General features: G+C 49.1%; 1 protein-coding gene across 12 annotated transcripts in view; it reads left to right on the top strand.

Annotated features, from left to right (window-relative positions):
• EIF4G1 (eukaryotic translation initiation factor 4 gamma 1) overlaps positions 1-26,744 on the top strand; it is a 1,670,216-nt gene that overhangs the window by 1,017,914 nt on the left and 625,558 nt on the right. For all 12 annotated transcript variants that reach the window (XM_069618798.1, XM_069618805.1, XM_069618804.1 and 9 more), the window contains one exon: positions 9,138-9,230. In XM_069618798.1, coding sequence (XP_069474899.1) covers positions 9,138-9,230 — 93 coding nt within the window. The remainder of the gene's footprint in view (positions 1-9,137; positions 9,231-26,744) is intronic.

The following is a 26,744-nucleotide window of genomic DNA, read 5'->3' as shown; positions in this document are numbered from 1 at the left end:
CACCTTGGAGCCAGAGGCGGGCTTCACTCGTGAATCCCGCCAAACGCAAAATGAACAAAGGGACCAAACCTGGTTTGGCTCACAGAGTAAATCTCAAGAAGGACCTTTCCTTAAATGGCAAAAAAAGACCGGGGCCATTTTGACGAACATTGCATCCCTGGGTGCTTTACCGTGGCTGCAAACGCAGCTAGCGGAAAAATCCCATAATGGTAGCAAAAGGTAAACCACTGCCACCAGCCATTCAGTGAGGAAAGGGTAACGAATGTTTTACATGAGAAGCTAGACAAAGGGGATACTAGGTAACCCCTACAGCACCCTATTTTAAGATGGTGTGTGCTGGATCTAGAAAGTTACAAATGTAAGTAAAGTCAATTTCACTTCACTGCTCTGGGAAACAGTAGTTTATCCCAGAGAAGGTATTTAAACCTTTGGGAAATCTGAAAGACTTCCCTGTCCAACTGCACTGAAGGTGCTGTGTGTCACAATGTAAAAGATGATGCCTATGGAGTTCGTCAGACTCCACAACCAGAAGACACCGTGTACAAAATCGCATTAAAATAAATGAGTGGGGAAAAAGGGTCTCATTCTCTTCAGGTTAAAAAATCAAGTCCTCAAAATCCAGCAAAGTTGCTGGCGACCTCGAAGGTAGAGGGGAATTAGTACACTTCTGAGAATTCTCCCTTACAATCATGTTTCCCAAAAAGCTGTTTAGAATGATCCAAATAACAAGAGGTGATTTTAGATTTGTCTGAACTTTGCAACACTTTTTGGTAGATCACAAGTTAACACATTATTGTAAGTGAACAGTGAGACCCAGGTTACGGGATGGTGGAATGTCTGCAAAAGGTGGAGAATTCCTTTTTAGCACGCCTACTAATAGTCTCCCTTATGCTCCAGTAGATGCTGTCCACTTAGAAGCTGTCTCTATTTAACCAATGTTATCCATTTTAGTATGGCATGCACTTTGGACAGGTCAACATGGCACCTTAACAAAACACTTGGGAATTTAATTTCTATGAGCTGGTACAACAAACTAGGTTGGCTAGCTCATGCTGGTCACAACATTCTCCTGGGTAAGCCCTCTGCCTGCTCTCCATTTTTCCCTCATTTATGTGTGTGATTTCTGCCACCATTTAGTCTCTTCTACCCTGTTACTGTCTCACTCCATCCCTCTGCCCGGCTCCTAAATTCCTAATTGGTCCGTGGGTAGAAACACGTGACCAGAACATCTTCCTTCAGAGGCTCGACCGGGGCAGCTGGGGGGGGTCACATCCCTTTTTGCCCCTGTTTTCCCATGGGCGCCTGACATGGCACCCTATAGCAACTAACGTAAGGTGGTACCGATGTTGTGCACAGCTCTTACTGCGCTCAGTTAAAAACCTGCCACTTCATCATTAGTAGCTTTAAACCAGAACATTGTGCGGATTAGCTGCTGCACTCCTTAGCCTGATGGATGTATTTCGAAGGGCAAACGTGTTGCTCTCGGCATTTTGGGGGCAGGCAGTGGCTCACTCATTTATTTGAGGAGCAGGAAATGTGTTGCACTTGGATGAATATTTGGGGGGTTGGCAATGTTTGACTGGAGGCATTTCTGAGGGTGGCCAACATGTTGAATCACATTAGAAAGGTGGCTATTGCTTCTGCTCTTGGGTGATTTATAAGTGTAGACCAGGTTTTTTGCCCCGTGAAGATTCTTTAGGGTAGCCAACATGTTAGTTACACTTGTGCGGTTTTCCATTGTGCAGCACTTAGAATAATTCAGGAGGGGGACTGCACAGATCGTAGCCTTTGCACCGGAGGACCTTTTGTGATACCTATTGTATAGCACTTGGAAGGGTTGTGCAGTGGACCAGGGTGCTGCACTTGGTCGAGTTCTTGAGGGTGACCGTGTTATGGATTTGGAAGTGGCAGAGCAGCTGTTCCCGTCAATCACAAGCCAGTGGAGACTAAAAAAGATTCAGTGCACGACTACAGAGTACTAGATGAACAAGGTTTTTTGTAGGAATTACTGAACCACATCAAATATAATTTTGTTGAGATAACGGCGGGAAGATGTTTATTATATAACATAATAAATAATGCTAAACAAGAGCGACAAAGTATTCCCTCATAATGTTATGTAGCCTGTCCCAAACGGAACCTGGCCATGCACACTGGAGACTCTGCAGCATCCCTTGTATGGCAAGAAAGACAATTTTGGAGGAGCTCTGCTGGTATCCAGTGACCAAGTCAATAGAATTTAAGCCCCAGGCCCAGCATCAGTCTTTCAGACTTTGGAGCCAGCCACGGAGGACAGAAAGCTGGTTGGATTTCCTCAATCCTCCTGATCTGTAAAGATTAAAGTTTTGGTATCACTTGCAAGATACTCGTGGCTTTTAATTCCCTAGAGGGGTGCATTTACTCTGGTTTATGGTGATTATGGGTCTCCTGTATTTAAGGGGCGCCCCTGTAAATTGGTGTTCGTTTTCAGTGGTGACGACCTGATGTGTTAGTTAGCTTCTTGCCTCTGTACTTTATGAAGCCCCAGGCAAGTCAGCCACGCCGAACTGTAGTGATCAGACTCATAACTCAAAAAAACCCATGTATCCTGAGCGACTTTAGTAGAAGACATTTTAAAAGAAATCCTTTCTGCTCACTAGAGCAGGGCGTGGCTACAGAACGACAGGCATGGGGACTTTGTAACAGAGGGAAACTCAAGTGAACAATGCTCACGTGAGTTTACTCTTGCAGGTGATAACAAAATGGGAACATGTGTGAATGGAATGCCTCCTTGCTCACATGACCATTTCACCTGAATCTACTCAGACTATCCTGCTTGTATACTGACCTCCGGGTGCTGATGCCAATTTCTGTGCCGGGTTTCCTGAACTGATATTGGAACTCATGATAGAATATCCTAGCCTCTGGGTTGCTGGCGATTTCAACCTGTCTCTGAATACTTTTAATTCTATCCAGGTCTTGCCCTTTTTAGCATCTATGGACAATTTGGGGCTCCCGTAACTAACTTATCAGCAAACCCACCCATCAACTAGGTAATATTCTTGACCTCATGTGCCCCTGTTTTCTCCATTAAAATTCCGTCGCTGTCGTAGTCTTCCTTGGTCGGATCACTTATTCAGTTCATCCTTTCGTTCCATTCCTCCAAGCCTACAGTCACTAAACCTGCTGCCATCAGGCGTGACTGGCGGAAAATATCTCGGCTTTCTTCAGCTCTTCTTGAACGTCTCTCTTCTGCTAATTCTCCTAATCTTATGACATTTGAGAATGCCTTTTTGGAAGTAGCCGACCTTGTGGCCCCACTTCAACTCTCCAAAGGCATTAAGCATAGATCAGAGCCTTGGTTCTCTGACGAACTGAAACTTAAAAAGCTGGCCTGCAGACAAGCTGACAGGAATTGGAGGATATGTTACTCCACAATAGCCAACCTCACCTTTTGCAACCTGCTGTCCAACTATCAAGATATTCTATTGGTTAAAAATACTTTTTTTGAGGCCAAGATTGAAGCAGCCATAAATAGACCTAAGGCCCTATTTCAACTGGTCACCTCTCTCTCTGCCCCTACTAAAACAGACTCTGCAATTGTCCCCTCACGTTCTATGACTCCCTCGCTGCGTTCTTCTCAAAAATCGAATGTATACGTGCAGATATTGCTAAAACGGCATTGGTTACTACTGACCGTCGGAGCCTTCCTCTGTTGGCAGTCCCTATGGCATCATGGCCATCTTTTCCGGTGTTTTCGGCCCCTTAGATACTCAAAGCAATACATGGTCTGAAGTCGGCCTGTCCTGCAGATGCCATACCTCGCACTGATTAAAGACACTGCCACAGAGCTACTCCCCTAGATCACAATCGCTATATACTCACTTCAAACTGGTAGAATTCCTAGCTAACTTAAACACGAGTTCGTACTTTCTCTTCTAAAGAAGCCCACCCATGATCCCAAGGTAATGGCTAACTTTAGGCCCATCTCCTTGCTTCCTTTGAATATGAAGCTGCTTGAGACCTTGGTCGCCCCTCTCATTTTGTAGTTTCTGGAATCCTCCGACTTCTTCAACCCCTTCCAAACTGGCTTGCACCCTGGAAGGACAACTTGAGACTGTACTCAACTCTGTGATGGATGACCTTGTGGGATGGGAGCAGGTTTTTTTATTGGACTTATCTGCCGCCTTTGATATGGTAGATCATTTCACCCTTTTAGCGCGGCTGTCCGACACAGGCATTGCCAGTCAGGTTTTTTACTGGTTCCAAGCCTTCCTGACTGACCGGTCCCAGTCTGTATCGGTGCCTCCTTTCTGTTCCCCTCTGGGACTGCTTCTTTGTGGTGTCCCGCAGTGATCGGCTCTCTCCCCCATCCTTTTCAACATGTATATCCGTCCCCTTCTACTTCTTACTGTCGCATGGCTTCAGATATTATTTGTATGCCGATGATACGCAGATCCTGGTTCGCCTTGATCTTACCTGGGCTGATACTGCGTCTCGGCTACGAAGCTGCCTGGAAGATCTTGGCGCCAGGATGGCGACCAATTGGTTAAAGCTCAATCGCTCTGTCGGGGTTGGCAACTCCAACCCCCACACCTTCTGTACCCCTGACTTCTGGCCTGCCTCACTAGGCACGTGTCCTACATCCGCAACCTCAGTCAAGAACTTGGGTGTCCTACTTTCCTCCTCCCTTTCCATGGTACCCCAGGTGGCATCTTTATGTAAATCTGGGCATTTTAAACTGTGGATTCTATGTAAGGTGCTCCCCTTATTCCTATCAAACATCGTGCTCCTGTGGTGGTGGCGGCCCCGGTCCTGAGCCCCACGGACTATTGTAACTCTCTTTTTACTTAGTTCAGCCGAGTCACCTTAGTAGACGCCTTCAACTGCTCCAAAACTCTGCTGCTCGGGTGGTGATTCGACCTTCTCCTCGTGCCCATATGACCCCGTTGCTCAAAGTACATGGGTTGCCGATTGAGAAGCGCATCCTTTTTAAATATTTGTGCTCGGTACACCGTGCCTTCTACAGTCAAGGTGCCGAATACATACGTGAGCATTTTTCCCATTATGTGCCTTCTCGGCCCTTGCGCTCTGTTGGCTCTTCTGATCACTGTTACTCGTGTAAGGCTGTCCCGGATGGACGGTCGTGCTTTCTCTGAGGGCCGCTATAACCTGGAACAGCCTTACCTTTCAGCTTCGTGCTTTCGAAAACCACCCGGCTTTCATCGTGATCTCAAGACTTATCTGTTTTAGTTCCTGCTGCTGCACCTCTGTCTACCCTAGCCCCAAGATACCTCTGGGTGATCGTGCGCTTTAGAAATTCTCGAACATAACAGAACATTATGGTGATGTGAGTGGTATTATGGTGATGTGAGTGGTATTATGGTGATGTGAGTGGTATTATGGTGATGTACGATGTCAATGGAATAAGGACCTGGTGATGTATTATGGCATAGGACATTTTGGTGATTTAGTATTGGTGAAGTATAAAATAGGACTTTTGGTGATGAGGCATAAGATTGGATCGGATAGATTGGATTTCAGGTGATGTGTTGAGGAGTAGATTGGATAAAAAGTGGGACATGTATTGAAATTGTCACATTTCTTTTTCTACTTTTTATAATGGAAAGGGATCCCCAGCTTATAAGGACTGGGAGATAAGGGCTCCTCTGCCACTATAAACTGTTTGAGAAGGTAGTACCACACAATTCTTCTTATGACGATGAAAGCAATAAGTGGTATTAAGTAGTGGCTCGCTATAAGGAATGGGTCTGGATGGTAGTCTATTTTTTGTATGTTTTCTCTTGCGGAAAAAAGGAAGGAAGGTGGATGAGTCGCTGTGTGTGAAATCAAAGTGTAAAAGGGGAGTGGGGGAAAAAACGTGGGTTGATCTGTATCATTGTATAAAAAGCTGAAGCATGCATAGCAATAGGGTTTAAGTGAAGGATTAGGGACGCACGCAACATTATGGAGGAAGAAACTCCAATAAAATACATTTATAGGGTTCTGCCACTGTATTGTGACAGAGTAAATAAACAATTGATAGAAACAAAGGAAGGGGGGACGTCCTGCTCCTGGCCAGAGCAATGCTCCCATAACAGACATGCTAGAAAAAAAAGTCCATCTGTATAGCAGCAAAATATGAAGGGAACAAGTCCCAAAAAATAGAAGATTCTAGATCTCTGTAAATTAGTTGAGGATGTGGGAGACCAGGAAGGTGAAAGAGAGATCCAATGTAAGGGGATATAACCCGTAACGCCTAAACCTGCAGTAGGGTATAGTATAAAAACCCAATCTATAAGCCTCCAGAGGTGGAGAGAGTGTCAACAGGATTATCAGGATTAGCAACTAGGAGGAGAAGTGGGGGGACTAGAGAGCTTTTGCACCTCCATATAACCCATCCACAAGCTATAATATGCCCGTAGCATTAGTGTACCCAGGGCGTCCACAAGTTGTCCTTGACAATGAGCTAAGAGCATTACAGCAAAGGTTGGTCAGGTTACAAGAACCTGAAGTATCACCAGAAATAAGGGTACCGGTGCAGAAAACAGGGGATTGGAATCCAGGAGACGTTTTGTTCAGGTTAAACCCTCTTGAAATAAAACGTGTGTGTTGAAAAAGATGATGGGCAGAGTATATGCAGGGTCCTGGAACAAGAAGTAGAACAATTGTAAGAGAATCAATGAGCAGGACAGGGAGACAGCCCAGAAGTGGCAAATTGACAAGACAAAACTAGTGGAAAAGAAACCTAAATAAGGTTGTCATTCAAGCACCAGTGAAGGCACCGGCTTAGGGGGAAAGGACAGGAGATGCTCAACAAATTGGGAATGCCACAATTGTGGCACTATGGGGTGGAGGACAGGGACAATTGGGGCGGGGGAGGGGGATGACAGTACCCCAAACCAACAATGGCAATTATGAAGGAGCACCAAGGGGAAAAGGATTTTGAGAAGCAAGAGCAGGGGGCTTCGGAGGATAGGGCCTCGGGGAAAGAGGATTGGGACAACATAGTGCCGGTGTTGCAGGAAATGAGGGCATTTCGCAAGGGAGTGCAGGAACAGGCCTGGGATGAGATTTCATTATAGACCATCAACTTCAGGGCAGGGATTCCAAGGGCCTCAAGGAAGGGGACAACAGTAATTTGGCGAGGGGGGGCAAAAATCAGTTTCCTTATGGGGCCGACAGGCAAGGGCAACATGACCAACAACTATAGAAGGGTGAGGGAACACAGTTATAACAGAATGGCAGGGCCAACAGGCGCCCCATTCCAAGGAGTTAAAATGACAGGGGCGGCCCTTTTTCATTCCCCAGGACAAATGCATATTCTGGTTAGGACAGCCCACAGAAAGCACTTGCATGTCCAATCCTATTGATAACCGCACACCCTGAAGAGGAGCCCTTGGTGGAAGAGGAAATGGGCAACGGGCATTTATGTTTATGGTAGATTCAGGTGCAACCAAATCATGCATCATGGAGGGGAACTTTCCATTATCAGGTAAAAACTCTTTACATGCAGGGATTCTCTTGGGCTATTTTTACAGTTCCATAGACTGAGGACCTGGATATAAAAGTGGGAGGGGAGGGTAGTACGAGCACTCGTTGTAGTGAGAGTTCTCCCCAGTGAACTTGCTGGGTAGGGATCTGTTCAGTAAAATAAATATAAATTATTCACAGATCAAGGGGTAGTGTGTTCCACTCCACGGATGTGCAACTCGAGTAATGGTACTAATCAATGCACAAGCAAGGGAATCAGTATTATATGGGGTTCCTGTGGTCCTAAATATATTTATTTTAATTGTATTAAGGTATTAGTAAATGCTGCCTTTAAATTGCGACAGTGTTGGCAAGTACCTACAGATTTTATTTTCTGACCCATGGTGCCACCCGAGATGGTGGTAGGGACAATATTGTCATTAGATTTGCAACGAGAAGTAGTGTCAGAAAAAGTCGTCGTGATTGGAAAAGACAAGTGCGGGTGCGAGTGGCGCACAATATTATGTATAGACCCGACATTGTATTTAAAGGAAATGACGGATAAGGAGTTATTTGAGGACAGTGAACAAAATGGGGAGATTATTTTGGGAATCTGAATCCCCTGTGATATCCTGGTGCAGTATAGGCAGGTACAGTGCCCCCTGATGGCATTAGCAACTCGGGTGTTTTTATTTTTGAGGACATGGAATATGTGCCAGCACAATTATGGACTTTTAATCCACACAATGTTAGGTTACTGAGAGCTGTGAACCCTGTACAGATTACATTGAAGTGAAGTGCTTAGCACAATCATCCATAATGTGGATGATCGGTTGGTATGTAGTGAAAATAAACATCGGTGCAGGAGGGATTTGATGCCTTGCAGTCAGGTTGCATTTTTGTCAATGGAAAATCACTCTGCTGGCGTTGCCAAATGCCCCCTAGTCCCAACGCCATTGGCTCCTCTGTAACCAAGCGGTCTCCCCTTGGATGCCTGCCCCCAGCACATATACTGATTGCCTACTCATTTACGCAATGCGCTCATTTTTTTCCCTCTAAAAGTACTTGCTTTTAAATGTTCTTTTGCTAGGTCGCTCTGCTTTTCTTGGTTAAGTGGAAGGTTAGTTGGTTTTGACCCTCCCCAGTGTCTCCTCTATCACATTACGCAAAAGTACAAGGACTGTGTCCAAATAGATACCCATGTTGGTTCCAGTGCACCCCCCCACCCACTTAGTACAGTACAGGAGCAAATGTGCCCAAAGTCTCGGAGACAGTGCCCCAATTAAGGGTTTGAAGTGCTCTGTCATCGGAGGCAGGTGTTAATCATTCTCTCATTCACAGGATTTCCTAAACAGTGTTGCCAATGACTGACTGACTGGCCTTTGCAGAATGGATTGGGCTGCACCACATGCTCATTATGCACTGGTCACCACTGCTCACTGACTGTCCCCCACCGAATGCTATTTTTTGCATGCAGACCTTCCCAATATTTGTATGTTATCTCTGTGTGCCAATTTTATAATGCCGTCTATCCTGTCAGGTTCATTTGAGTGACTGCACTCGACCATGGTGTCTCCTGATTTGATTGTACTTTAGAATCCTGATTTGACCTGGAAAAGTTTTATTTCCCTGATGTAGCTTTCCCCTGCTGCTGTAGATCTGATTTGGATTGTTTTGTTCTTTAGATACGTATACGAGATCCAAATCAAGGTGGTAAAGACATCACTGAGGAGATTATGTCCGGAGGGAGAACGACAGCCACACCAACCCCACCTCAGGTAAGGGTTTAAAGAAAGAGGTGTACTGTCCTTGAACTGTGAGGTTTAAGAAGCTGTTGGTGTCAACAACATATAGGAAAATGTGTCTACAGAAGGTGCAGTTTTCTCTTGAAATTCTGTGCTTTACCAGTCAAGTAATTCCAGAACCCATTAAGCCTTGAATTGGTTTTGGCTTCTCATATAGCCTTGAACTGGTTTGTGCCGATTCCTGTTGATGCTGGTGTAAGGGTGTCCCTAATTGTAAGGGTGTCCCTAATAACGCTTACACCAGAATAAATGCACCCCGCTAAGGAAATGAGGCCAAGTGTCTATCTTGTAAAGATAACAAGTTTTCATCTTACAGAAATGAGGATTGTAGCAAAGGACTCTGCTCCCTGAACGGTCTTCTCCTGTCCCTTTCTCCTGCCAGAGTGATGCCAGGAAGGTGTTGATATACGACTACATCCCAAACTGTCCTGCTTCAATACAAGGGATTCTCCAAAGTCTTCCTTTCTTCATTGTCAGCGATTTCTGTCAGGACATGCTACTTAACAATTTGCTACCTTACACACTGCAGACTTTTACAAACCTTGAGGCCCAGCCCTAAGAAAAACTAAACATTTTTAGAACTTAATTTTCATTAATTTTATCCATATTCCACTCATTCTACTCATGTTTATATCTGGTTCTATAATGTCCTTTAAACCTTATTTTCATAATTCTGCATTTTGTGCATGAGCATGTAAATCCCATTTTAGCTTGCATGGGCAGACAGCAAACAGCTGGTATGTCAGGTTGTGTGCTCTGCCAGTCCTAGCCTTAGTAATGCAACATGGCATGATCATCCATTTTTAGCGCAGGCCACATTCCTTTCGGGATGGAGCATGGCTCCTCTATAACACTTAAGATTTTACATTTGCCTAGGATCTTTCATTACAAATGTATCTCAGCTAATAGTTAATTGCGCCTTATATTTAAACAATAGCTGACTTCTTTAGTGTCTGCCCATGTCTGTGTATGTGATTATATTTGCGTGAAAAAGCCTTCCCAGTGCCCCTCCTCCCCTATTATAGCGCCTAAAAGGTCAAAAGAAGTCTTGCCTAATTGTAAAACGCTTGTGGGTGCTGGAGGACCCTAGTTCCTTCAAACACACGAATTATAAAGAACACAATCAAAAGTTCATGCAAGACTTCTTTTGATAAAGAAGAACTTTTATTGGGATTAAAGTCCTATTCTGGGATTCGGTGAGTTCTGTAATGTTTGCTTCCTAGCTCTGGACAACCCCCCCACACCCCCACACTGCATCTCCCCTTTATCCAATTAACCACAGGTCAGGGTTCCACAAAGGCATCCTGCAGCGTTTTTCCCTGAGCAGGTCAGCATTTGTATAAATCACTGGCTTGTGGAAGTTTTATTGAGGATTGAAGTTAAGGCAGTTTGTACCATCTGCTGATGCTACAACTAACCAGAGGGGGGGAAGGCTAGGAGGACTCTCTTGGGGGGGGGGCGGCAGGGGGCGGTGTGAGTAGCAAGAATATACATGCTTCCCAGGACATCACGGTTTGGAAACCACTCCAGTGACCAAAAACAATGGGAAGTCAAACTGCTCTTTTCGATAGGTGGGGGTTTCAGAATCCGGTTCCCAGAGCCTTGCACCCTGAGCAAACAATGATCCCAGTAACACAGAGCAGGTTAGATAACCTGATGCTGAACAAATGCTTAAATGCAGCTGCTCAAAGATTCCTGGGATAAATGGGCTCTGCTCAATAACACGACTTTCCAATTAGCCACTTTATCACAGGGAGTATCAGAAATGCAATGGCTGTTACACTTCACCAAATTGTTTGCGGCACAAAATAATTATAAATTGGCAAAGTGTACGATTACAACTACTCCTTGGAATATTCCATTTGACAGAGATGACATCCTTATACTGATTAGAAAACTAAGCTCTTCACAAGCTCCTGGCCCAGATGGGCTCCCAAATGCTATCTTGAAACAAAATCCAGAAGCCTGGGCTGACTTCTGTATGTTGCTGTTTAACGAGATAATAGTGACTAAAGAAGTCCCTCCCTCTTGGAAAACTGCCTTGATCATATATGAAAAAGGCAATCGTGAAGAACCCAGCAACTATCTCCCCATTGCTCTGCTTGATATCGTAGGAAAGATCTTGGGAACAATATTACTCCTACATCTAAATAAATGGGAAAGTGCTTCAGTCGACTAGACCCCAGACAATCTGATTTTTGTAAGCAGCGTTGGTACCAACCAGAACTTGTTTTGGTTGACATTATTGAAGCTTAAAGCCATGAAAGCAAAATCACAACTATATGCTTCCTTTGTCGACCTCAAACAAGCATTCGATGGCGTCTGCCATGAGAAGTTATGGGCAAAGATGAATGGGGGTGTCCTGAAGACCTACATGAAGCAATTGAAGCTCTTTATTCTTCAACTTCTATCTAAGTACGATTATTGAAAGAAGGTATGTTCTCTGAAAAAAATCACCACTTGTGGATTAAAACAAGGCTGTCCTCTTTGTCCTGCCCTATCTAACATATATTTGGCTGATAGGAATTTGAACCAAGCCGCGATTCGAGCAGTCCCTCCAAAAATTAATTACACTGCGATACCTTGGATTTTATATGCTGACGACTTAGTGCTATTTGACCAGACAATTATAGGTCTTCAATGAAGAATTAATGCATTCGAAAAATACATGTAAAACAATTTGAGAATTAATATCAAGAAAACCGACTATAGAGTGCATCATGTAAACAAAAACCAAGACAAAGCTGGTATATTGGTAATCAGACTTGAGAAAGTAGAATCTATCACTTACTTAGGAATTCATATAAGCTGTAACATTAATGAGTGGATGGATGACAACGTTCAGATCTGAATGTAAGAATTTATCCTGCCAGGCAATTCTTTTGAAGAAAAAATATGGCAAATATACCCCAATCCCTATTACATTCTACAGTGAATCATTCCAATTGTAACATACAGCGCTGAAGCAGCATTAAATTTATCCTGGATATCTTTGGATCTTTTAGAAGGGGCCTTCTGGAAACGGACACTCCAACTTCCTAATAGTCTGCCAATAGCTTTAGCGAGATATGAATGGGCACTACAATCTCTGCAATCAATTGTTCTATGGAAAACTCTTGCACTATATTGCATATGCATTAAGCAGGACAATCTTCCCCCGTTAACAATCTTGTGTCCTAATGATCGGACATGAAGCGATATGATCACCAAATCGAAAACCGTATGCCTAAACTGGCTATGCTTGCTAGACATTACAGAAGAAATTCTAATAACTAACCAGCGAACGCTAAATTCATCAAGACAGTCAATTGGATTAACACTCTAGAGAGACGTACATGCAAGTTAATGGCGTTGATGGGACAAGATCAGTTGGTCAACTTCCGCTCTGTCCAAATTGCCTTGTCCTGAGTTAAGAGACTTATTCATGCGCTTAAATATTCTGCCAACACGAGAAGTCTCAACCCAACACGCTCAAATTCCAGAAATTGAAGCCTACTGCAGATTCTGTCAAGACAACTATTATTGAATCTGTTAAATATTTACTTAGTGAAGTTCGAGCTGTGCTTTCTTTAGGAACTCAAATTTTAATGAGATGTTTTAAAGATCTTGAATCTTTGTCATAGATGAGTGGTGGTCTATGTTCGTAGCGGGAGAAATTATTTATTTAATTTTAGCAGGAACGAAATTCCTGAATAATTTTTTTAATCTATAATTGAATTCATTTTTTTATGGTAAGAGATAGTGATTTGATGAAAGAAAACTCCTAAATTAAACTAGATGAAGGAAAAAATGTGTAATAATCATTTGTAATTGACTAAATAAAAAACAAAGCCTATTTCTGGGAAAAATAAATTCAGGCCAGGAGTGAAAGATCCTAGGAAGAAAACTCCAGGAAGAAGAGAGAACCTGAACAGACTGCTTCCAGCAGCATGGTGAACACACAATGGCAGCAGCAGTGCATCCATTGGCAAAGACAGGCTGCTGGCACCCTCTGGCGTCCCAAACGGAAGATCGGACGAGTGGTGAACTCTCGGCACCTGTGTGGATGTGGGCTGTAGCGGGTATCCAGAAGAGCCTGGCAGTAAAGTGAGGCATGCAGCAGTAAAACTGCCCAGAAATTGTTTCAAACTTGTGGGCTCGACCCACACCGGGAGTCTTCACGAAATCCATATTGGGATTTTAGCAGCAAAGCCACTGTACCTTGCCATTATGGCCAGGGAAGGGTTAAAAAATGCGAGATCGACGGGAAATCGCAGCCAGAGTCATCTTTAGAGACAGTTACCCCGAAGTTACAGGTACCAGCAAGCCGAATTAAGGAAGGGCAGAACCTAAATGCCCCTGTGAAAGGGGCTTGGCCACAGGCCAGCCAGCCAATCCCAAAAGGGGGCTGCAACTGCTATTCTGCCAAAGCTACACCCACAGCAAGTGAGGGGGTGAGTCCAGGGACCCATTAGCCTATACCAGTTAGGACCAATGTTAGGAAAGACTTTCTTTTTGCAAATTTCCCTCCATAGTTTTTTTATGGAACGCTATCCTTTTTGCCACACCTGTCCTGACTTTTTGCATTGAAGGTTAACCCTTCAGCTGCACTTCTTTTAATCATTAAGTATGGGGAAATTGATCAGTCCTTTGGTGGGACAAACTCCAAGGTATGCCAAAGAGCCACTAGGCGGCTGCTTACTTTCAGAAGGCCCAACACCTTCCTCAGGATAAACAGAGGACTCGGTCAGCGGCAAGTACAAACTGCGGTTTATTACAAACAAAACCAACCAGGATCAGCACAGGAACAGGAGAAATCCATGCACGTCTCGTTCGTCCTCGGCTCACAGGCTGGTTTTACACTATTGCGTCAGTGACATAAACACCTGGGCCCTTCGCCAGGAAACCTATCAGCTCTCCTAATTGGATACTGAGTCTCTTATCACCTGTAGTGGACACTATGCATGTTATTCTACTGCCCCTCGCACGTCGGGTGTCTGGCCTTGCCCATTCCCAAGGCACTATAACAATGTTGCAATGTGAGGGTCTTACCATTGGTTCTTGTCTGTTGCTACCCACCCCTAGGATACTGAATTGGTTGGCTATATCTGACGTCCCCAGGCCTGAGATCTGTAAAGCTTCTAAGCTCTCGATTTATCTCTTCAAGGTAATAAGAATGACTGGTCTGCATTTTAACTCGTGTGTACCACCTTAGTCTGAGAGTGCTCTTTTGCTCGGTGCAACACTTGTCTCCTATTGTAGCATATTTTTTGCAGTCCTCTGTCTGGTAGCCTGAAAGTCTTTCCCAGCGCTGGTCGCTGTCCTTTGTCTGCTTCGGCCAGATCACGTGTTCAGAAACCGCAAATTTGAGCTGTGCAGCTCTGAATTGTGAGTAATTATTTGTATTTACTGCAGCTGGTGCCTTTGTCGTCTAGGGAATGGAATGTCATCCGTATCTTGTGGCCTTGGCTGCCGGTCCTGTCTTACAGGTCTTCCTCTTGTCTAGCCTGGAATTCAGCTCAGCTCTTGCTGTGAGGCTTGTGGCCTGCTGCGATTTTCCTAAACCATCAGAATTCGGTTTCTACAGTGTTCATGCTATACTACATTCTCTATAGGTTAGTCACACTTGGTTTTTATCAGGTCTCATGGGTGCTCCAACAGTTCATAGGGTTATTTGCATGTAAGCATCTGCAAGCTGTGTTCAGGATCTCTTGTTTCTTGCGGTTTCTGCATTTGGCTAATGGCAAAAATAATAAAAGCAAAGATAGTATGTGTCTGTCCTCTTAACTATAGTACTATATGCTTGTGGTCTTCATGTATTAGAGTGTCTGTCCTGTAGTGCGGATGGCGCATGTGCTTTGTCTAACACTGCTTAACGACGTCAGCAACATTGCTTCTTGGTGCTTTAATTGAGACTGTCTATCGAGGTTGTTGGTCCTGACCTGGGGCTATTCATCCACGCTGGGGTAAATTTGTACCGCACCTGGTCTGTAGGCCTGGTTGAGGGCGTATGGATGGCTGGGGGGGGGGGGATGTCGACATATTGTCAATCCTTGGACCACTGCGAATCGTCCCAAAATAGAATGGGTGATTGCAGTGTTTCCTAGCCTTTTTCTGTGTCATGAATTCTAGGGTAGTGGAAGGGGGGTGGTAGCAGTCCCCATCCTTCACCTTCAGACGATAGGTACTGGCAAACTATTTTCCTTTTGGAGTTGTATTTTTAAATTGCACTCGGCATCTTGCAGTGCAATGGGAATAATTTCACCCTAGCTTTTTACACCTGGGATTTCTGGTTACTTTTATATGTATCAAGACTGGCTGGTGGCAGCAGTTGCATTTGTACTGTTCTCCAGGATGGCGTCTGGCATGGATGCACATGCTCTTGAATATTCCCTGCCGTCAGACTGGGAATCCTTGGTAAAGGAAAAATCAGTTTGTTTCATTTCTGAACTGTCTAGCTCCGAACAACCAATCACTGAGCTCTGTCATTCTGCCCCCAATGACTGCCATCTACTTAAGCCCCTCCTATGGGAGCCATCTTCAGATTTCTACTGCACGTTCAAGTGTTGGGAGTCCTCCTGTTTAGTGCTCGAGCTTTTACTGAGTTTTTTCACTTTTTGGAAGAGTATTAGTCTATTTTTCGGTGAATCAGGCTTTGTGCCCAATCAGTCAACCTATCCGACAAACGGGGACCCGTTTTTCGATTCTTCAGCGTCCCTCAAAGGCGAATTTCATAGTTTTTGTGGAGTTTTCTAGAAGATTCTTTCAGGCCTACGCCGCGTGGACCATGTCGGAGGAGAAGGGTTCAACTCCCCTGTTCAAGATCTGCTCCAGCTGCGGTTTACGGAATGTCTTTGCAGACAAGCATTCTGAATGCCTTTACTGCCTCTACCTGACGCACAAGGAGGATGATTGTGTGTTTTGCCAGGAGATGGTGCCTCGCACGATGAAGGATCAGCGCATGCGGCTGAACGAGTGGCTACAAGCCAAGACCCCTGCTCTGGGTGGGTCCCAGCAGCATGCCTCTCCCAGTTCCAAGAAGACTGAGTGGGCTTCTAAGACCTTAGAGGGCGCCCCTCCCGCAGGGGTCCAACAGAAGGCGAAGCACAGCAAGTCCACTGTCACCGGGAGCGCGATTACGACGGGCTCCTCAGCGGCCAGGCCATGTTCGTCTCCAGCCTCCGTCACTAGCCAGCGCTCAGAATCTTCAGCCAAGCGGAAGTAGGACCATCCGGGCAAACTCAAGGAGAGGCCAAAGTCCATCCTACCAGAGAAGTCCAAGGGCTCGTACCCTCGCCCTAAGGAGAAGGCCAAACGGGACAAGGCTCTGGCCCTGACTTTGAAGGCCCAGGTGCACCCGCGGAAGGCCCAGCCTTCCATCGAGGGGGGTGGCAGATCTCTGGCAAAGGCTGCCGAGACGGTCCAGCAGGATACGACCCCCTAAGACCATGCTGTCCCTTCCTCCAAGGAGGGAGGCTGCGTTTCGGCCCATAGAGAAGACACTGGCGAAGAGGATGCCAGTCATCTCCCCAAGACCTTTGCCTCTGGAAGATGAGCAGGTAGGGATGCGGGGGCCCTCCAGGGTACAGATCTCCTCTGAGGGGGAGCTCACCGGTCTGCAAACCATCCAGGAGGAGGGAAACTTAGGAAGCAGGCCCTTCGACCAGCGCGCAAGGCGATCAGGGTCTGGGCTCCCAGCCGGTGCCCCACTGGCCTATTCCACCTGCACCTCAGCTGCCACCTCCACCTCGGGTACCTCCTAGAGACCTCTCGGACATCCTTTCGGTGCTGGATACACTGGTCTCGGAGATTCAGACAAGGATGCCTATTGCGCCAGCGGCCCCACCTGCGGAGCCAGTGATGGATGCCCCCCCCCTCCCACACACAACAGAGGGGAAAGGAGGGCTCTTTATATCAGCGCAGAGAGGCGAAGAGGAAGACCATCCGCTCGGTCCCACTCCTGGATGACATTTGGGACAAGGGTTTGTCTCTCATGAAGAACCCTTCCACAGCCCTGGCGAAGATGGATCACTTTGAAAAGTACTGGGTGCCAGAGTCTGCGCCCAAGTGCTTATGGGCCCAGCCTTCTCCGAACTATGTAGTGTCCGCGGCGGCCAGAAAGAAGTCCTCGGGTGGTTCCGCCATCGTGGCTCATTATGTCCGGTAGTTGTGGTTCAAGATCGCTCCCATCCTGGGCTTTGTTTTCGACAAAAGCTCGGAGGCACTGGAAATTCTGCAGGAAGGCAAGGTGGCGTCGTACCACGCCATCACGGTGGCCACAGACCTTGCCGACACGGGATTCTGTCAAATGGGCAATAGTGTTTGCCTTAGTCATCGTAGCTGGCTCAAGGCCACCAACTTTAGACAGGATGTTCAGTCGAAGGTGCTAGACATGCCCTTTGACTGGGAAAATGTATTCGGGAAGGCTGTGGATGAGTCTCCAAGCCATAAAGACGGACACAGACGGCACATGCTTTGGGCACTCTTCAGCAACAGAAGCCGTCCTTTCAGACCTCATGCAGCAAGTCCCAAGGATCCTCCAAGGGGTTCAGCAGGGGGTCCTCCTCTTGCCGCCAACCCCCGCTCTTCCGTCAACAGGGGCGGCTCCAAGGCCTTTGGAGGACGTCGTCACCAGGGTCCCCAAGGCGGCCCTTCGAAGCGCAAGCAGGATTGAACTGGCTGTGGTGTCGGGGGAGGGGGGGTTGACCGGGGTGGGGGGGTACCGGGGGGGACCCAGGGGGGGGGATCTCTGGGGGGGGGACCCAGGGGGGGGGCCCACAGGGGAGGCCGGGGGGGACCCGGGGTGGGGGGGGGGGATCTCCGGGGGGGGATCTCCGAGGTGGGGGGGTTGAACCCGGGGTGGGGGGGTACCCTGGGGGGGACCCGGGGGGCCCCCCCACACGTGCACCACGGTGGGAGGCCGGCTGGCAAACTTGGTCAGCGTGTGGAAGACCATCTCCACCGACCGTTGTGTGCTGGACGCTCTCACCCACGGACACACTCTGGAATTGCAACAGAAGTGTCCCCGAATACCACCAGTGGCCCAGGCAAGAAAAAAAAGTCCCTCAGTTGTTGCTGGAGGTATGAGCCATGCTAAGGAAAGTCGCAATGGAGCTCGTCCTGAAGAGGCTCCAGGGATCCGGAGTGTACTGTAGGTACTTCCTCGTCAGAAAGAAGACCGGGGCTGGAGGACCATTCTCAACCTTCGTCGACTGAACAAATACATAAAGTCCCAAAAATTCTGGATGGTCTCTCTTCAGCACGTGTTCGGACAGCTGGAAGAAGAGAATTCCTGTCGTCGCTGGACTTGGAGGATGCATACTTTCACATCCCCATTCACAAGGGGCACCGCAAGTTCTGGCATTATATGGTGCAAGGCAAGCACTACCAATTCAAGGCCCTCTCCTTCGGATTGAATTCTGCGCCATGTCTACCCTTATCTGGACGACTGGCTCATCCGGGCCAGCTCGAAGGAGACCGCTGTCGACCACACAGTGATGACCGTGCACCTGCTTGTCGTGGAAGTTCTTGTCTTGGAAGACAGCATTCCTCGTGGCAATCACATCTGCATGACTAGTGGGTGAAATTCAGGCCCTGTCCTGTAAACCACCTTATTTGACTTTGCATGGCACAAGGGTGGTGTTGCAGACGCGCCCCTCCTTTATGCCCAAGGTGCCAACGGACTTTCATCTAAACGATCCCTTGGTGTTCCCTGTATTTCTTCCGACACGTTTGTTGCCGGCTGAGGACTTAGTACTCGCTGGATGCGGCTAGAGTACTGAAGTTCTACATGGAACGCACAGTTTCCAGAAAACGTCACAACTTTTTGTGAACTTTGTCCCTGTGAACCATGGGAAGGCCCTCTCCAAGGCTTCCATTTCCAGGTGGCTCTCCGGCTGCATCACCCATTGTCACCGGTTGGCAAACCGACCGAGAGCCCATTCGACCCGAGCGATCGCTGCAACTACGGCGTTCCTGTCTGGTGTGCCCCTGCTGGACATCTGCAGGGATGCTACGTGGAGATCGACGCACAACTTCACAAGATTTTACTGCATCGACCGGGATTCCAGGGAGGAGTCCAGAGTCTGCCAAGCAGTGCTGTACAACTCGTTCGCTTGAAGGTGAGCCTGGTGAGGAGGAAAGAGATGCTTAATGTTGAGTCGTGCCACCTCCTGTAGTTGTGATTGTGTGTACTTCTATGCACTCTTTATTCATGAGCGTGTGAATCCATGCCAGACCCCATGTTGGAGAAGGAACAAGTTACTTACCTGTAACTGTTCTCCAGCATGGGTCTTACATGGATTCACATGCGAACCCTCCGCCTACCCCTCTACGGCTCTTCTCTTGGTCCTACTGCCACTTTACGTGCTACCAAATCTGAAGATGGCTGCCAGAGGAGGGGCTTAGGTAGAGGGCAGTCATTGGCTGGGGGCAGTATGACCCAGATACCAGTGATTGGTTGTTAGGAGAAAGACAGTTCAGAAACTAAACTGATTGTTTTCTTTACCAAGGATTCCCAGCCTGATGGGGAATATTCATGAGCATGTGAATCCATGCCAGACCCATGCTGGAGTACAACAGTTACAGGTAAGTAATTTGTTCCTCAGTTTCACTGCTGGATGACATTTGGGACTAAGTTTTCTCTCTCATGAAGAACCCTACTACGGCCCTGGCAAAGGGGTGGGGGGGAGGGAGAAATCTCCTTGAGAAGAACAGGGTGCCGGACTCTGTGCCAAAGTGCTTGCGGGCCCAACAGTCTCCAGACTCTGTCAATGGCGGCCAAGAAGTCGTCCAGGCACTTTTTCCTCAGCATCATTCACCCATCCAGACAGTGAGGGAAAGAATTTTTATGCCATGGGGCGACGGGGTCACCTATTCTGCAGCGACGACAATCGAGGCCGCCCTCGCCATCCTAGCGCGCTACGACCGGGAGCTGTGGTTCAAGATCGCTCCCATCCTGGACTTCTTCCCTGACAAGAGGTCTGAAGCGCTGGAAATTCTGCAGGATGGCAAAGTGGACATTGCTGACGCAAGGTTCCGCCAAATGGGCACCAGCGTTGGCTGTCAAAGTGACTGGCTCAAGGGCACCAACTTTCATCAGGACGTTCAGCCGAAGGTGTTGGACATGCCCTTCGACGGTGAGAGTTTGTTCTGGAAGGCTGTTTGAGTCTCTACAAGCCATGAAGACTGACATGGAGATGGCGCGTGCCTTGGTGGGCACTCTTCAACAACGGAGTCCGTCCTTTCGGCCCTCAGCCAGCAAGTCTCAAGGATCCGCCAAGGGTTTCGGCGGGGTCTCCACTTCTTACTGCCAACCCTCCTGCTCTTCCGCCCAGGAAACCGACAAGGGCCGCTCTGAGGCCTTCGGAAGAGGATGTTATCGCCCGGGTCACCAGGCTCACCAAGGCGGCCCTTCGACGTCCAAGTAGGATTGAACCGAGTGTGGAATCAGGCCCCCACCCATGCACCCCGGTGGGAGCCCGCCTGGTGAAATTTGTCACCGTGTGGAAGTCATCTCCATCGACCGTTGGGTGCTGGACGCGCTCGCCCATGGACACACCCTAGAATTTCAACTGAAGTGTCCCTGAATACCACTGGTGGCCCGGCCGGCAAACCACGCCCCTGAATACCACTGGTGGCCCGGCCGGCAAACCACACCCCTCAGCTGCTGCTGGAGGTTCGCACCATGTTAAGAAAAGGCCCGATGAAGCTCGTCCCAAGGAGGCTGTGGAGTGTACTCAAGGTACTTCCTCGTGAAAAAGACGACCGCAGGGTGGAGGCCCATCCTCGATCTACGTCGACTAAACAAATACATAAAGTCCCAAGAGTTATGGATGGTCACTCTTCAGCACGTGCTCGGGCAGCTCGAAGGAGATTTTCTGTTGCTGGACTTGGAGGATGCTTACTTCCACATCCCCATTCAAAAGGGACAACGCACGTTTCTGCGCTTCGTGGTTCAACGGAAGCACTACCAATTCAAAGCCCTTCCCTTTGGATTGAAGTCGGCACCAAGGGTTTTCACCAAGTGCATGGCGCCGGCGAAGCTGCGACTGCAGGGAATCCACGTCTACCCTTACTTGGACGACTGGCTTATCCGGGCCAGTACGAAGGATATGGGCTGTTGGAACTGCTAGCAGTGTTCAAGGCCCTGAAGGCCTTTCAAATACACCTCCAGTGAAAGATGGTCCTAGTCCTCACGGACAGTACCACAGCCATGTATTAACTGAACAAGCAAGGGGGCATGCACTCTCCAGGGCTATCCAAACTGTCACAGAACATATGGAAATAGGCTCTCAAACATAAGCTGTTCCTCCTGTCACAGCACCTTCCAGGGGAACACAATCTTCTTGCAGATGTGATCAACAGAGACTTCCCACTACCTGTAGAGGGCGAATGGCAATTATACAAAGACCTTTTTCTCCACATCTTTGCAGACTGGGGCTACCCAGAGATCGACATGTTCGCAACTCTGGAGAATACACAATGCCCAGATTATGCCTCCCCTTGGAGCGGTTCTGCAGGTACCTGGAACGGCCTCTGGATAACATGGTCAGGGAAATGTGTCTATGCTTAAGCCTCCCCAAACCCCTCCCCCCCCCCCGACTCACCTACTGGACAAGCTAGTGCACAAGATGCACCAGGAACCAGTCACAATGATTCCGGTGGCTCCGTTCTCTCATATGATGGCAATGTCCGTCGCATCATCCTATAGCCCTCCACTGGTACGCACCATATGTACCCACCACTCTCTGCGTGGGACATGGATGCCTGCCTGAATTAATCTACTCCGCATCCTACCTGTAAACCCAGCACGAAGAGTGTGGGACACGGATGTCTGCCTGAATCGTTCACTGTGCATCATATCTGTATGCCCCAGCACAGAGTGCAGTGCCTTACCTCGAGATGGCCAGCGCGACGAGGGGTGAAACCGAGGCTCACCTCGGTTCCTAAGCAACTGCGTTGCTTATCTCGGTGCCATCATCGCCGTAAGGTGGAAGCCGTCACGCAGAAGGCCCAGGAACAAGGCCAACTTCCTGTTTGCCGCAGAGAGCCCGCGCATCCAAGAGCTTCTCCAAACACTGCTGGAGCAGTGTAACGCGCGGATGAGAAGCCGGAGCTCCCCCCCCCCCCCCAATTCTGAGGTAGGCCCGTTGGCTCTCAACCTTTTTAATTGCATATTCAACAAATTTCGGGAAAGTGCTCATTTGAATGCACTCGACCTTCCTTGCCAGTCCGACTTCCCAGCCAGCGGCTGGTTACTTTGCTTGGCGGAACTCACTACAAGGTACATTTTATCTGGCTATCACTTTGTGATACAACAACGCGGGTTGTGTTTCCATGCCGTGGTGTTTCTGCCTAAAGTTGTTTTCCCATTTGGGGCTCTCTGCTCCCCACGGGGAGCCAGGAAGCCCCAAATGGGAAAGCAGCTTTAGGCAGAAACACAACATGGTTGTGTTTGAAAATGCTGTGATTTTTCTTTCCAAGTTTCTCAGGCTCCTCTGAGCATCTTCAAGCTTTGCGCCGACTGCGATTTGCGGAATGTGTATATGGACAAGCATTCACAATGCCTGTACTGCTTGCACCCGACACTTAAGGAGGATTATTGTGAGTTTTGCTGTGGCTTCTCTAAGCACACGTTGAAGGATCAGCGCCAAAGTTTGGTAGCGTGGCTGCTTTCCAAGGCCTCTACCCCTGGTGGCGCCTATGGGCATGCGCCTCCAGGATCTGGCAAACCTGAGCGAGCTTCTTAGTCCTTTGAGGGCCCCCAGCCATGGGAGCCCAACGCAAGGCCAAGCACCGCAAGTCCGCTTCTGTCGGTGTCGCCGCTGCTGCGGGTCCCACGACGGTCGGAGCGTGATGATCATCAGCATTGATCTCCAGCCACCACTCTGGATCGTCGTCCAAGAGAATGTCCACTCCCCCGGGGAAGTTGAGGGAGAATCCAGTAAACAAGGGGTCTGTCAAGGCCCCGAAGGAGAAGGCCAAGCGGGAAAAGGTGTCTGACACGGCCAGGAAGGAAAAGGCCAAACCGGACAAGGGAGCCAGCCTTTCTGTGAAGGCCCACGTTTACCAGGCGAACCGTCGCCCTCCCTCGAGGTGGTGGTGGCTTTGTTTTCGAAGGCCGTAGGGGCGGCCAGGGTCTCTTTCTCCCAGGGGGGGGATGCTTCAAGCAAACCAGATGAGAAGAGGATGCCAGACCTCAGCCTCAAACCGACCCCTCTGGACCCAAATGGGGGGTGGGGTGGGGTTGGGGGGGGGTCGGTTGAAGGCCTCCAGGGTACAGACATTTCTTCGGCTGAGAATGAGATCATATCTGTCCACACCTTCCAGGAGGGCGATGATGATGATTAGGGAAAGGCCAGAGGTTCACCCCAGGACGGGGACAGCGATGACGTGGTCACCATCTATGGAGATGACGAGGGGCCCCATGACGATGAGGGCCTGGAGCCTAGCGCCTCTACACCCCCCAGAAACCACCTAGAGACCTTTCAGTGGATATCCTCTCGACCCTCCATACACTGGTTTCTGAGATACAGAAGAGGATGACGGCGACTCCTCCCACGGCGCCAGTACCGGCCACCCCATTGCCAACAGGTGAACCGCCGGCCAAGAACAGGAGGCACTCTACGCCTCCATGCCACCCATCGCCCCTTCAATGCCCCTCTCCCCGCCAAGGGAGACTTGAGTCGAACACTGTGACAATTGGCACAGATGGCCACGGTGGGTTGGGGGTGGAGGGGGGAACCTCCCGTCTCTCTTCCCCCCCCCCACCCCCCCCAGAGCCTCTCCCCGGATGAAGTATGATCTTTCCATGTGAAGATTGCCCGAGCATCAGAGCTTTTCCAGCTCACGCCGGAGGAACAGAAGGAAGGCTTCTTATATTGGCATCAGGAGGCAAAGAGGTAAACGATTTTTTTCAGTCCCGCTCCTGGATGATGTTTGGGACGAGGGGCTGGCTCTGCTGAAGAACCACTCTACAGCCCCAGTGGAGAGACCAGCTCGAGACGTAGTACAGGCTGCTGGACTCTGCCCCCAAGTGCTTACGATCTCAACCATAGCCGTACTCTGTGGCCGTCATGAAGAAATCGTCAAGCTTGGCGTCTTCCTCTTCCTCAACCCCTCTGGACAGCGAGGGGAAGAAGTTGGATTTGTTTGGTGGGAAGGTTATCTACTCGGCGGCGACGACTGTGAAGGAGGCCAACACCCTCGCGATTGTGGCCCAATACGACCGGGAGCTGTGGTTTATGCTGGTTCCATTACTGGACGGGATGAGGCTTTGGCGAGCCTTCAAAAAGCAGAGATGGTGTCGCACCACGCCATCAGTGTTCCTGGACATCGCCATCAGTGTTCCGGACATCGCCATCAGGGTTTCTGGATATCGCCATCTCGTGGACACAGGTTTCCGCCAGATGCAAAATGAAGTGGGTCTTTGCATTAGACAGGAGGTCCAGAGAAGGGTTTTGGAAATGCCCTTTGACTGGGACAACCTGTTTGGGAAGGCTGTGGATGAATCACTCCAGGCCCTCAAGACAGACACAGACAGGTGTTCTAGGCACCCTACAGCAACGACTGTCATCCTTTCGTTCCTCAGGTGGGAAATCCATCTGCTCTTCGAAGGGTTTCGGGTGGGGTGGGGTCGACTCGTCCTCTTACCGTCAACCCTCCCGTTCCTCGACCCAGGAAGCCGGCAGGGGTTGCTCCAAGGCTTTCAGGTGCGGACATCGTCGCCAGGGACCGCAAGGCGGCCCGTCGACCTCCAAGCAAGATTAAACCAGCCAGGACGTACCCATGCACCTTTGTGGGAGGCCGGCTGACTACCTTTGGCGTGTCCACAAATCCCACCGGTGGCCTGGTAGGAAAACCACATCCCTCAGCTGCTGCTGGAGGTTCGGGCCATGTTACAGAAAGGGGCGATAGAGCTGGTTTTGCGGCGACTCTGGCGCTAGAGAGTATACTCAAGATACTTCCTCGTAAGAAAGACTGGAGGTCGGCGCCCGTTCTTGACCTTAGACGACTCAACAGGTGCATAAAGTGCCAGAAGTTTAGGATGGTCACGCTGCAGCACGTGCCCTGCAAGCTGGAGGAGGGGTAGCTGGAGGATGGGTACTTTCTGTCATGGTTGGATCTGGGGGATGCGTACTTCCATGTCCCCATACACAAATGACACCGCAAGTTTCTGCTCTTCGTCGTTCAGGGGAAGCATCATCAGTTCAAGGCCCTTCCATTCGGGCTGAAGTCAGCACTCGGTCTTCACCAAGTGCTTGGCGCTGGTCCATCTGCAACGGCAAGGGATCCACGTTCACCCCTACCTGTACGACTGGCTCATCTGGGTCAAGTCAAGGGACACCACCGTCGAACACACGGAGCGCACTGTCCGTCTTCTGACGGAACTGGGGTTCTCGTGAACTATGCCAAGTCCTGATTACCTCATCGCAAGACGCTCTGTTCCTGGGATCCAAGCTCAACACTGTCATGCTTGTCGTCACCGTCGGAGGAAAGGATATTGGCCATCTTGGACAAGGTGCAACGGCTGTTGGCACTGAAGAGCGTCATGGTGAGGACCATGAAGTTGCTGCTCGACATGTCGTACATTTACCTGATTCGGCTCTGCAGGTTACGGATGCAGCCTCTACAGGAGTTCCAAGACGCCTGTTGGGTCCAGTTGCCCGGAAGCTTCCAGGACAGGATTGCGCACAACGAGGAGTTCTGACGAGCCATCAGATGGTGGGGCGTACATGCCTATATCGACGGAGGCACAGATTTCCAGAGCCCCCTGTACAAGGAGACGGTCATGATGGATGTGTCTCTGGAAGGATGGGGAGCCCACACCAAACGTATTCACGCCAAAGGCCTGTGGCTGCCGGAAGAAAAGTCGCTACACATAAACGTACTGGAACTACAGGAGGTGTTTTGTGCCCTCAAGTCATTTCTGCCGTCTTTCCAGGGCAAAGTGGTGAGGGTCTTCACGGACAATACCACCACGTTTGACATCCGGAAGCAGGGGGGCACCAGATCCCTGGCTCTCTCCAGGGAGGCGCATGACTTGTGGCTCTGGGCTATCGCCCAGGGGATGTTTCTTATTCCATTCCACCTGGCAAGAGTAAAGAACACTGTCGCCGACTCTCAGCAGGGAGCTACGCTCTTGCCTTGAGTGGGAGCTTCGGCAGGACCAAGTAGACATCCTGTTCGACAAATGGGGCAATCCCCAGATCGATCGGTTTGCGACGTCGACGAACACCAACTGCCGGAGGATGGCCAGCAGGTTTCCCTTGGCGGGGAGCATGGGGGACGTATTCTCATTCCCCTGGGATGGCCTGTTTCTTTATGCGTTCCCTCCGTTGCTGTTGCTTCAAGTCATCAATAAACTCTGTGCCGGTGCAGGATGATCCTCGTCGCACCAGCGTGGCCGAGGCAGATCGGGTACCCGGACCTTCTCGGCATGTCAGCGTCCTCTCCAGTCAAGCTGCCTCTGGTCGCAGATCTCGCCAGGGAAGGAGACGCAATTCT

Source organism: Ambystoma mexicanum, chromosome 10, assembly GCF_040938575.1.
Source record: "Ambystoma mexicanum isolate Mex_15411 chromosome 10, UKY_AmexF1_1, whole genome shotgun sequence".
In the NCBI taxonomy this organism is placed as follows: domain Eukaryota; kingdom Metazoa; phylum Chordata; class Amphibia; order Caudata; family Ambystomatidae; genus Ambystoma; species Ambystoma mexicanum.
Note: the sequence above shows the minus strand (reverse complement) of the source record. Positions and strands in the feature narration are given on the sequence as shown.